Genomic DNA, 12,979 nt, shown 5'->3' on the forward strand with positions numbered 1-12,979 from the left:
TTGAAATTCTGAGTCTCTACTTTCATAAAATGCTAAAATAAATGCAAATCACTTGCATTTGATATAAACCTTAATAGAGAAATCTGAATACTTATGCATGTGCGTATTTCTCACCTTCAGCTTGAAAGATATCAACTTTTTGATTGCTGATAAATGGTGGAGAGAGGGTGAGAGGGTAAGGAGTTCTGAGTGTGTTTTAAAGTGGGAGAGATAAATGCTATGCCTATCAACCACTTAGATCTCTCTCTCTCTCTCTTTCTCTCGCTCTCTCTCTCAATTAAATTCAATTTAAGGGCTTTATTGGTATGGGAAATGTATGTTTACATTGCCAAAGCAAGTGAAATAGATAATAAACTAAAGTGAAATCAACAATAAAAATTAAAAGTAAACATTACACTTACAAAAGCTCTCTCTCTCTCTCTCTCTCTCTCTCTCTCTCTCTCTCTCTCTCTCTCTCTCTCTCTCTCTCTCTCTCTCTCTCTCTCTCTCTCTCTCTCTCTCTCTCTCTCTCTCTCTCTCTCTCTCTTTCTCTCTTTCTCTCTTTCTCTCTCTCTCTGTCTCTCTTTCTCTCTTTCTCTCTTTTTCTCCAGGAGTGTGCTGGGGAGCCTCTGTTCATGCTGTACTGTGCTATGAAGCAGCAGATGGAGAAGGGGCCTATAGACTCCATCACAGGAGAGGCGCGCTACTCACTCAGTGAGGACAAGCTCATCAGACAGCAGATTGACTACAAGACCCTGGTGAGTGCTGTCAAATATAAATATTTTATAGGACAATAAGGATATTTGATCAAATGTGTGATTTACCTTTGAGAAGGCAGTATAAGGTCGGTAGGATCTGTCATTACCTCAGTGACTCTAATTAGTGCTTGAGAATGCGATTCAAATACCTACAAATGGCAACTTATTTAACTAAGCTGAACCTAATTCCCCTCCCTCCCCTGGCAGACTCTCCACTGTATGAACCCGGAGAATGAGAACGCCTCGGAGGTGACGGTGAAGGGGCTGAACTGTGACACCATCACCCAGGTGAAGGAGAAGCTGCTGGATGCAGTGTACAAGGGCAGCCCCTACTCCCAGAGACCCAAGGCTGGGGACATGGACCTGGGTAAGAACACCAGTGTTTAGTGACCGTGTGTGTTTGTGTCTACTGTGTGTCGGGGGGGGGTGCACCTGCCTGTCTCCGCTCTCATCCTCATCTTCTCTTCACAGAGTGGCGTCAGGGCAGGATGGCCAGAATCATCCTTCAGGATGAGGATATCACCACCAAGATCGATAACGACTGGAAACGCCTCAACACACTGGCCCACTATCAGGTGAGAGCAGAGGGCTTGGGTTGCCAGGGTGCGGTTTTATCTATGCAACAGACAGTGCATGGAGTGATTGACAGGACAATGTTTACAAGACAGCCCTTTGTTTTTCAATCCTTGTAGGTGACGGACGGCTCAGTGATCGCTCTGGTACCAAAGCAGAACTCTGCCTACAACATATCCAACTCCTCTACCTTCACCAAGTCTCTCAGCAGATATGGCGAGTCTCTTTCTCCTTTCTTTCTCTCTCAATCTCTCTCTCAATCTCTGTCTTTCGCCCTCTGTATGACTTTCTTGATAGTAAGCTAGATATGATTCAGCCTCTGTGAATCCACCACTATCGAGCCTACACCATTTCAGAGGTATTTCCACCATCGAGGAAATAACAGGCATTACATCAGACCTCTCACTCCTCCTGCCAGAGACTGAAGACCAATAGCTAACACAGACACACCTCTGAACACAGCCTCAGCTGTGCACCACAACAGTGTAACCAGCTCTCTGGCAAAAGCCTGAGGGCTTTCACCTTTGTTGTTGTTTTCCCTTCTCTCTCTCCTCAAGTGTGTCTGTGTGTTAAGGGGTTACGATAGCAACGCTAACAGGCCAGTGAAAGCCAGGCTGGTTTGTTAGTCCACAGAGAGGATAGCCAAGCCCTGGCTGTTGTAAGAGCAGAGGTAAACATCCACCACTCTCCCCCAGAAGCCAAAGAACATGATTGTCATGAAATTTACAGGCACTCAAGCAGTTGTAGCAACAGCAGCAGCAGCAGTAGTAGTAGCAGCAGTAGCAGTAGCAGCAGCAGTAGCAGTAGTAGCAGCAGCAGCAGCAGTAGCAGCAGTTGCTGTAGCAGCAGCAGCTGCAGTAGCAGTAGTAGTAGCAGTAGCAGTAGCAGTAGTAGTAGCAGTAGCAGTAGCAGTAGTAGTAGTAGTAGCAGCCTCATGATGAATGTCCAATAGAAGTAGGAGTACAGTAGTATTGGCTACAGTGGACAGAATGTTCTGGTGTGAACAAGCTGATACTGGGGGTTGACAAGGTCATTGGCACGGAGACCAATCTTAGTCACACTGGTTCCGTTTTCCTTTAGTTTCATCACTGGTTTTAACACCTCCACTAGAAATACGTGTAGCAGGAGTTAGTCTCTGGTTCGCTGTTTAAATACTACAGGGCCCATATTTACAAAGTGTCTCAGAGCTTGAATGCTGATCCAGGATCAGGTCCCCCCTGTTATTCATTATGATTTAGAAGGCAAAACGTATTCCTACTCTGAGATGCTTTGTGAATACAGGCCAAGATCTCTGTAGGATTACTTGGGTATATTCAGGTCAGTGCTCTTATTCTCCATAAGAAACAACAAACCAAGAAGCACTGACACACATTGGTTTAGCAGTGTTTCCAGCACCATCTCTCTGTGTCATTGAGTCTCTGAGCTTCACTTCCCTCATCCTCTCACCCTGAAAGCCAGGGTGATCTCCCTGCGCTCAGACACTCAGAATTCCCCAGTGTCACTCTATCATTCAGGCAGAATTATAGTTTTTTTTCTTCCTCCGTCCTGTCATCCCTCCCTCCATACACCTGCATTCTGGCCACCCTACCTCCTCTCCAGGCAGCGTCCCTGCCTCCCTTGCTGGCTGCCACTGCAGCAGGCTCGCTGATAAGGAACACGGCAGATAGGCATCTTTTTGGTCTCCCGTAATGAAGTTTGACACTCACACCATTAATAATGAAGCAGTGCATGGAGGCAGGCGGCCCCCGGGAGGAGACGAGTGGGGGGAGACAAACTCACACAATGGAGCCTGTACAGCCTGACTCATACAGTACCACAGGAAGAGAGGATATTGGTATTGTGTATGGGTTTCTATTATATCCACCACTCTAACATTATGGGTCATTTGGGGTGGGGAGAGGGTGGGTTGGGGAGGGGGGGGGGAGAGGGTGGGGAGGAGAGAGGGACGAGATGGAGATGGAAGGGCTGGTGTAAAAACATGCTGAAGAAGATAAGACAGAAAGCAGTTTCTCTATCCTATCTCCTCTCTCGGCCCTGGCACAATGAAGACGAGGCACGCCATTTTTCTTCTCCCACTTTGCTAATTAGTTATAGTCTGCCAATTGAGCGTAATGAGTTAGCCATCTCTCCTCGCTCCTTAGTTGAGGCCTAATCATTTTTCTCACCATCCATCCACCTCTCTGACGTACAAAAGGAGTTTTTACAATAGGAGAGGCTACAGGGATCTGTTGTCTTGCTCATTAAAATGTTCTCTCCATCTCCGAGGTCAGGTCCCAGTGGATTATGGGTTGTGACCTTGTGACAGACAGACTGATACTCTGCTCCTCACGCTGGCACAGTCTTTGTTCTGGCTGGATGACGGCCAGATATAGACAGCCCATAGAGCCATTTCTTCACCAGACTAAATATGTTTGTTTTCTCTTTTATGTTTGTACACTATGCACAGCGCTTTGACCTGAAATGTGTGATTAAACAAGTGTGTCACAGTTGGAAGTTTGCACAACACAATAGCACATGGAACCATCAACATTAAAACCAGTAGATGGTGACAGCGCTGACGTCATCTACGTATTCCTATGGAAAACTCCCGACGGTGCATGAAGCTGGAAGAATTTCAATTTGAAGCATGTCATGTTGCTGAATTGGGATTGTAATTTACGTAAGCTTTCTAGGCAGGACCAGAGCTTTTGGCACCGCTAAATTGCTACGCAGTAGCCGACCAGCCGAGCTTGTGTCTTCACACTCCAGACCGGACACTGGGCGCCTCCATGAAACCAGGGAGGCAGACTGGTGTTCTGTTCTGGTCATCCTGTTCCATTGGCCCATATAGACCTCTGCATTGTGTGTTCTGGATGAACCTGCCTTTCTCCTGATGGCCTTGTCTTTGTCCTGATGTTCCTATCTCTCTCTTGCCTCCGTTCAGAGAGCATGTTGCGGACAGCCAGCAGTCCAGACAGTCTGCGCTCCCGCACCCCCATGATCACCCCTGACCTGGAGAGTGGTACCAAGCTGTGGCACCTGGTCAAGAACCACGACCACTCTGACCAGCGCGAGGGTGACCGCGGCAGCAAGATGGTCTCTGAGATCTATCTGACCCGTCTGCTCGCCACCAAGGTAAGATTACATAGACACCAGACCACACCTACATAAATAACAAGTACTGTTGATGTAGGTCAACTTTAACATCTGAATGTTGAGTAAGTCATTGTAATGCGCTCCATTTGTCAAGAGTTTTTCCTAGGGGAACTATCTTCTTCGGTAGTCCCTTGTTGTGCTTGTCTCTGCTAAATGACTAAAATGTAAACAGCTCAGCCTCCATTGCAGTATTCTTCTGGGGTCCCTCAGCCAATTCCCTGTGAACGGGTCTGCCAGCCTGCCTGCCTGCCTCTCCTCTCCTCTAGCTGCCTCAGAGCTCATCGTTTCGCTCCTAATTGTAGGGAAAGAAAAAACATGGAAATTAGACGCTGTTTACAAGCCTATTGGGTGGTCAGAAAAAGATAGATAAATATAAAGCGGGGATAAGAGAAGGGAAAATAGCAGGAGACAAGTCATTTGTTGTGGGATTGAGTGTTTTGTGGCGCATGATGCAGAGAAGCGAATGGAATTCAAATAGCTGACATAGGTCTGTCTGGTAAGCTAGCATGTCTCAGCACTTTGATCTTGGAAGAGCAGAATGTAGCGTCCTCTCCACAGCCACTTCCCCTTAATGGGGGAAATGAATCTCTCCTCTAATCCCTACTGTCCTCAGGGTACGTTGCAGAAGTTTGTGGATGACCTGTTTGAGACCATCTTCAGCACGGCCCACCGCGGCAGCGCCCTGCCTCTCGCCATCAAGTACATGTTTGACTTCCTGGACGAGCAGGCCGACAAACACTCCATATCAGACTCAGACGTACGGCACACCTGGAAGAGCAATTGGTGAGACACATTACAGAACAAATAGCAATGGTTTGGTTGGCTGTTTCTTCTCTATGTGTGTATTTGGTTGATGGTATCCATCTTCTCATGATAACTCTCCCGTCCCAGTCTGCCTCTGCGGTTCTGGGTGAACGTGATCAAGAACCCCCAGTTTGTGTTTGACATCCATAAGAACAGCATCACAGACGCCTGTCTGTCTGTGGTGGCCCAGACCTTCATGGACTCCTGCTCCACGTCAGAACACAAGCTGGGCAAAGACTCGCCCTCCAACAAGCTGCTCTACGCCAAGGATATCCCTAACTACAAGAACTGGGTGGAGAGGTATGAATGACAGAGAGCTCAACTGCCTTCTAGTTTGTAAGATTGTCCATTTCAATGCTTCCATTTCCAAAATATATAGTATGCACCCAGCGTTTTAACAGTTGGTGAAATTAGATTAGATGAAGGTTGTTGACAAGTACTTGATTGAGGCATTGACCTTTTCATCGCAGTCCTTCACATACACAACTAAAGAGGTGTCCTCTCCAGTCCAGGATGCTAACCCCCTCCCTCTCTGCTCCCCTCCTGTCCTGCAGGTACTACTCCGACATCTCCCGTATGCCGGCCATCAGCGACCAGGACATGAGTGCCTACCTGGCTGAACAGTCCCGGCTGCACCTCAGCCAGTTCAACAGCATGAGTGCCCTGCATGAGATCTACTCCTATATCGTCAAGTACAAAGATGAGGTGAGTCACCGGTATATTATGAAGATATTGCAATATTAATCATAAACATTATAATAGTTTAATAATATAGATATCTAATGTATTTTATAAATATATATTAGTCACACAGCATGAAGAAATCAGCGTAGAATAGCCATTGGTTCTGTATGTTAACACAGGGGTGAGACCCTTTGTATGTGCCCTCTAGTTTTCATGATGAATGGAATGTGGGCATTCTAATTCAATTAGAAGATAACTGAGTATGCATCCATAAATGCATGCAGCTATTTAAGTAATTAAAGTACATATTATGAAACTAATGGACCACATTGGATTTATGTGTTTTATTCATTCTCCCATGTGCTATCCTTCCGGGGAGTTCATTAACACACTATATTCCATGTGCATGAATTTATTTCCCCACCAAAATAGACTGACTAATCATTCTTGAAACGTTGCTTATGCATTGAGGCAGAGCCGGTATAGTGTAGCTACTCCATGTAGGAGATGTGAATGAGACTGTACACTGAGTGCTAATTCTCAGAGAGCTGAGCAGAGCCTGGAAAGGGCTAAAGTCAGTGACTCACGGAGACTGGGCTGTGGAACTGGAGAGATAATGAGGCAATGCAGAAGCTCCCTCCACTCTATCCACTCCATCCGCTCCCAGCCATTAGGACAGACAGCCAGCCAGCGAGGGAGGAAGGCAGTGCTAGGATAGCTACTGTACTGTACTCACTCTGAGAGTGTCTGCCGTGGCCTTCAAAAACAGGTAAACAATGTTTGTCTGTCTGCTCAGACAATTCCTCCTACCTTGTTGGTTATAGTGCATTGAGTGTGTGCTGTGAGAGGTTCAGGCAGCCTCTGCTTGCCTTTTCAAAGGGCATGGGGGGAGAGAGCATGGTGGTGGAAGTGAGGGGGGTATATTCAGTCATCTCCACTCAGCATCAGACCCTATCTCTACCCCCCTCCCTCTCCCCTCATCTCTCAGCAGTGCTGGTTCCTGTGTCTGAGGCAACAGCTGCAGCTGCCTCTATTTAAGCAGCCGCTCCCATTCATTAAGGCTTATTATCCAGATGCGGGCGGCTGCAGGGTCCTCCTCTCGCCCCCCTCATCCGTCACAGCAGCACTAACACACGGGGCATTAGCAGGCCATTATGCATTCTCCTGCATGAGTCCCTAACAGCTAGTACACAGCTACCTATCACTAATGGACCCACCAGCACCTCCTCTTCCAGTTCCCATAATGCCATAGTACATACAGCTCCCCTCGCAGCTTCCATCGTCATCCGCCTGTTTAATGAAAATGTTTTTCTATGCAATGTCATGTAGTAGACATTCAACTTTCCATACAGAGGTAAACTATGGATGTCACTCTGCCTCTCTTTCCTTGTATATTTCTTCAATATTCATGAGTAAACAGCTGTATGGTGTTTGTAGGGAAAGATTTCAACTGTTTGTATGCTTCTACATGAAAGTCTTTGGCATTGTAAATACCAGTAAATAGCCTACTCATGCCACCATCACGGCATGTTTGCTTCCACAGCTGTTTAAAAACTGACAGATGTTCTGATAGACTTTACACAGACTTAGAGATGTTCTGATAGACTTTACACAGACTTAGAGATGTTCTGATAGACTTTACACAGACTTACAGATGTTCTGATAGACTTTACACAGACTTACAGATGTTCTGATAGACTTTACACAGACTTACAGATGTTCTGATAGACTTTACACAGACTTACAGATGTTCTGATAGACTTTCTCTGTCGGTGGTCCACCCTGCTGATCTGTTGACAGATCTCCCTCTCTCCTTCTCTTCTTTCTCCCTCTTTCCTCTCTTCTTTCTCTTTCTCTCCTCTCTCCTCTCTCCCCAGATCCTGTCTGCGCTGCAGAAGGATGAACAGTCTCGTAGGCAAAGACTGCGCAGTAAGCTGGAGCAGGTCATCGACACCATGGCCCTGGCCAGCTGAGGAATGGCCCGCCACTGAGGGTCGGAGAGGGTAGCAGCTAGGCCTTCTCTCACTGACCCCAGCTCCTAACCCCAACACAACGCGTAAGAACTGCAAGGACACAAGCAGTACACTGGAGACCCACCAGAGTTAGGCCTGGGCCCCGGCACATCCAAACAACCCCTCATTTATAAACACTTAACGTCCGTCTGTCGCCCCGAGAAAGTGTCTTATCATCACGGTCTTCATCACTGGTTTCAGTTTGTCTTCCGTGTTGATTATCTACCCACATACAGGACAGGGACTGTGAAGCAGCTGGCTAAAGAGGCCAGGAGATATATATATATATATGTAAGGGGGGCTATGGAGAAAGGACTTCATTTATAAAGGCCCCATGGACGCTTCTGACGTGTCAGCAGTCTATCATCAGAGACTTCATCAACTTTCATGGACGTCAGTTTGATTTTCAGATCCATTTTATTTCTATTTGGTTGATTTAGTTGTTGATCTTGTGTATAACAACTGCCTACTCTCTCCGTTGGTGTGCCACTTGTGTTACTGCTGAATTTGCACAATTTACAAAAAAGCTAAATCAAAAGAAGAGGATATAAATATAGATATATAGATATATAAATACAACTTCATTTTTAAAGAAACAAATGAAAATAGTCAAAAGTTTTCCATTTTAATGTACAAAATACTTTGAAAGAAAATGATTTGATATTTCAAAGACTGAACTATGAAACCTTGTCCTGTGCCATGTTTTATTTAAATGTTGTTTAGTGCAAAAACTTTTTATTTAGATAAAATGTGTTATGATTCAAATGTTGTCATGCCTAGTGACTGAAGGTGAGAGTAAAGTTTTAAAAAAGAAAAAATTAAATGACAAAAAAATTGTAGAAGCAAGTCAACAAATCGTTAGGTCTTGGGGCCTTTCCTGTCTTGGGAGAACATTTGTTTTTATGGTACTGGAAATGACTGTATTTTATTCCTGTATTTAATACAACCAGTGCTATCGTGGCTTTTAGAAAAACCAAAGGCTTGTTTTTTTTTTAGTACAACTCAGAGAAAAACAGCCTCCTGTGTTAGCCGACAACCTCACATTCACAGCCACCTGAATGAGCAGCCCTCTTGGTTCCATCCACCACCATGCACGCCTCTGTGCACAGGCTCCGGACCACAGCAAAGTTAGATTACTTTTGTTCTGGGACCTCAAGGTTGTTTGGGAGCAAGTAACGTAGCTTAAAGTACTGTGATACTCCACAGAAGGATTCATTGGGTTTAGCGCCATGTTAAATGTAGCAAAGGTTGAATTCACCCACTACCCTTTCAAAGCCTTCCTGAAGTTTTCCCGCTGTCCCTTTCCCTCAGATAGATCACTGTTAGACTATCCTACAGACTGTCATGGTGGACACTGAGGTAGAGGTTTGCAGACAAAGATGAGAGGAGTTTTTAGGTAAAGCTTTGAGTGAAGAGTAATTCCTCCTGATTTTAGCCCGTCATGAGAGCAAGCATTGTCACTCTAGTGACTTCAACATTCAACAGTTCTTTTTTATTGCAATTAAAAAGATGGTTTAATTTTTGTTGTTGGTGTGGTGAAAGTTGTATGAGTTGTTTTCTTGGTACTCTGCAGAAACCAAACATTGGTTGTGCTAGCAGAGTAGACTCTCCCAGGGTCCCTTATGTTCTGTAACGGCATCTGTGACGAGCGTCATTCAAAAGAGAAAAGAGGACTTTTGAAGCACCAAGGAAGGTGAACATTCAGAATTCTCTTTTCTTCGTTTTTTAGTCTGCTGTGAAGATGAAAAAAAAACAGCGACAAATATTTTGAAATGCAAACATCTGTGATGTGACAAGATAATGAAATGTAGCTCAATCTTTGTGTGTTTTTTAACCGCCGGATGGTTTTTGTTGCCTCAGAAACCGGATACCTTTGTGAAATGTCTCCCTTTAATATGTTGCATCGATTCCCTTTCGGTCAGTATCCTCTGAGATTAAAGGAGATATGGAGGAAAAACAAACCAGATAAATGTTTGAGAAACCTCTGAAATATTTAGGTCAGTTCTCCGGTGAGAGCCGTGTGGATCACACAGGCTGGAGTTGTGATATGTAACCTTGGGCCATCTGTCCAGCTATCCTACATCAGGCTTCAACAAAGATGGTGGGATTTAATGAAAATGAAAAGCATTTTCTCCGTTTATTTATTTATAATTTTTCAGTTTGAAATGGGAGCAGGTCTCAATAACACATGATATATTTGGTTAGACATTTCAGAAAATATATGGATTTTTAAAATTCATCTTAGTGTTCTGCAGGGCTCTTACTCCCATCCTTCTCTCTTGGTCATTCTCCAATATCAACTCCCTCTAGTCTCTACTCTCCATCCCAGGCCTGTCCTAGTGTTGGAAACTCAATAAAGGTACTCCTATACGGTACACCCCACCCTTCCACCAATCCCTGCCTCCCCTCCCAACCAAACACAAAAGGCTGGACTGTATGTATGTATTGTATTCTTTACTTGATATCTGAGAGCAGGGCGTATGGAGTATGGAGTAGTAATTCAACTTAAACAGGGTTATCTGCTCGTTACTGGTTTTTCCCATACCAAGAGAAGGCCTCTTATAGTGCTTGACCACTTTTCTGTTCCTTCACCCTATTTGTGATGGTTCTGCTCTGTCACTGTTCTTCCGTTAAGCATATTTTATTACCTGATTGTGCACATTTGTCTCCCTTATTTGTTTAGTGGATGGAAAATGTTTCTGTGTGCTGCCTCCCTCCCGCCACACACAAGCTAGGCTTTGATGACTGTGATTGTAAAACAGCTGGTTGCGTTACAAAGTCTCCAGGGGGTTCTCCTGCTTTGATGTCCTTTTGCTCCTCTGTTATTTAAGTGGAAGATGTTTGGATGATGATGATCAGCATCTTGGCAGGATTATGGATTAATGTGGTAATCTGTAACGTTACTCTATAGAGTATGAAACAAGTTATATTGTAAGTACTGGGGCAGTTGGTCTCTCATGTTATGTTTTGTGTTGTTATTTCATTTTACTATGCCACTTGTTGTGTAAAGATGAAAAGAAAGAGACTTCTCGCCAGAACTCCTTTGAAGTAGTCTCTACTTATCTTTTGTTGTTGTGTCTGTCTGCCATTGCGAGTTGGGTGGAAGACAGAAAGGAAAGCCAGAGGGAGAGATCCAGATGCTGTTTGATGAACACAGAGCTTTCACTTTGCACATAGTGCCTTGTCAGCTCCCCCTTCCCACAACCCTCTATGACCCCTCCATTACCCACAATCCACCACCTGACCATGCCCACTCATTACACTTTCACAGGTTTCCCCCTCTGCCACTGAACAACTTCTATCCCTGTCCTCCCGATTCCCTCGTTTGGTTTGTTTTGGCATATTGGAAAGCAGTTCCTTTTTTCAAAGTCAATTTTAAAAGGCTTAGGATCAAACATAAAAATATCTAGACACAGATTTAAGAGAAAATAGAAACTAAAGAGTTGTAATACTTTCTGAATTCTAATACCTTTTTAAGAGTTTCAGATTTGAAGCAACTGTGACAGGTTGGCTGTTTCACGCTCATGTAAATATTCTGCTCTTTCCTATTTTGCAGATTTATTACTTGTAAATAAACACGCATCAAGGAGAGATTCAACTTTTTTGCAAAATCTGTTGTCTGTCTTGTTTTTTTCTGTCTGGCTCTTAGAAATTAGTTCAGCACCCAAGACATTACAGACAGGCATATACCTTGAAAGTACTATGGCGTTAGTTCATATGCAGCTCTAAAGCATTGCAGAATGCAACAGATTTCCTGCCTTTTCCTAGTTGTCCATCAGTGTGACAATGGTGATGGTAATGGTTGTCTCCTCCTTCAACTCAATGAGCCCATTTGTTCACAGCACATGGCCACCTGCCTAATTCTATTACTCCCAGAAACTCCCATCAACACCAGAATTACCCCATGATTACAAGTCCACTGAATCCTTAAATGACGCTGTCTGAAACAAATGTTCACTTAGCAGTAATGGTGTGATATATTGTATCATACTGTTGAAATGATCAGATCACCGTTTCTTTTACCGGTGCTGTATCATGTACAGTATTGTAGTATCATTCCGTTCTCTCTTTCCAGAAATCTCAACGTATCGTCTGGCCTTACGAATCTCTCCCTCTCTTCCTCTCTCGCGCTCTCATTCAAATCAAATCAAATTGTGTTTGTCACATGCGCCGAATACAACAGGTGTAGACCTTACAGTGAAATGCTTACTTACAAGCCCTTAACCAATAACGCTATAATAGGTTTTTAAGGGAAAAAAAGTGTTAAGTAAAAATAGATAATTAAAAAATAAAAGTAACAAATATACAGCAGTAAAATAACAATAGCGAGGCTATATACAGGGGGTACCGGTACAGAGTCAATGTGGAGGCTATATACAGGGGGTACAACAGAGTCAATGTGCGGAGGCTATATACAGGGGGTACCGGTACAGAGTCAATGTGCGGAGGCTATATACAGGGGGTACCGGTACAGAGTCAATGTGCGGGGGCACCGGGTAGTCGAGGTAATAGAGGTAATATGTACATGTAGGTAGAGTTAAAGTGACTATGCATAGATAATAAACAGAGTAGCACCAGTGTAAAAGACGGGTCTGGGTAGCCCTTTGATTAGCTGTTCAGGAGTCTTATGGCTTGGGGGTAGAAGCTGTTAAGAAGCCTTTTGGACCTAGATTTGACGCTCTGGTACCGCTTACCATGGCGGTAGCAGAGAAAACAGTCTATGACTAGGGTGGCTGTAGTCTTTGACCATCTTTAGGGCCTTCCTCTGACCACCTGGTATAGAGGTCCTGGATGGCAGGAAGCTTGGCCCCATTGATGTACTTGGCCATATACACTACCCTCTGTAGTGCCTTGCGGTCGGAGGCCGAGCAGTTGCCATACCAAGCAGTGATGCAACCAGTCAGGATGCTCTCGATGGTGCAGCTGTAGAACCTTTTGAGGATCTGAGGACCCATGGCAAATCTTTTCAGTCTCCTGAGGGGAATAGGCATTGTTGTGACCTCTTCACGACTGTCTTAGTGTGTTTGGACCATG

The 12,979-nt window shown here is 44.6% G+C and overlaps 1 protein-coding gene across 2 annotated transcripts in view; it reads left to right on the forward strand.

Annotated features, from left to right (window-relative positions):
* Positions 1-11,556, forward strand: part of LOC139542580 (plexin-A1-like) — a 326,765-nt gene extending 315,209 nt beyond the window's left edge. For both annotated transcript variants that reach the window (XM_071348188.1, XM_071348189.1), the window contains exons 24-32: positions 591-737; positions 945-1,104; positions 1,209-1,312; positions 1,430-1,526; positions 4,234-4,424; positions 5,059-5,228; positions 5,337-5,549; positions 5,804-5,954; positions 7,811-11,556. In XM_071348188.1, coding sequence (XP_071204289.1) covers positions 591-737; positions 945-1,104; positions 1,209-1,312; positions 1,430-1,526; positions 4,234-4,424; positions 5,059-5,228; positions 5,337-5,549; positions 5,804-5,954; positions 7,811-7,906 — 1,329 coding nt within the window. In that variant the 3' untranslated portion in view covers positions 7,907-11,556. The remainder of the gene's footprint in view (positions 1-590; positions 738-944; positions 1,105-1,208; positions 1,313-1,429; positions 1,527-4,233; positions 4,425-5,058; positions 5,229-5,336; positions 5,550-5,803; positions 5,955-7,810) is intronic.
* The last annotated feature ends 1,423 nt before the right edge of the window (positions 11,557-12,979 follow it).

The sequence above is a fragment of the Salvelinus alpinus genome, chromosome 17 (assembly GCF_045679555.1).
Source record: "Salvelinus alpinus chromosome 17, SLU_Salpinus.1, whole genome shotgun sequence".
Lineage (NCBI taxonomy): Eukaryota > Metazoa > Chordata > Actinopteri > Salmoniformes > Salmonidae > Salvelinus > Salvelinus alpinus.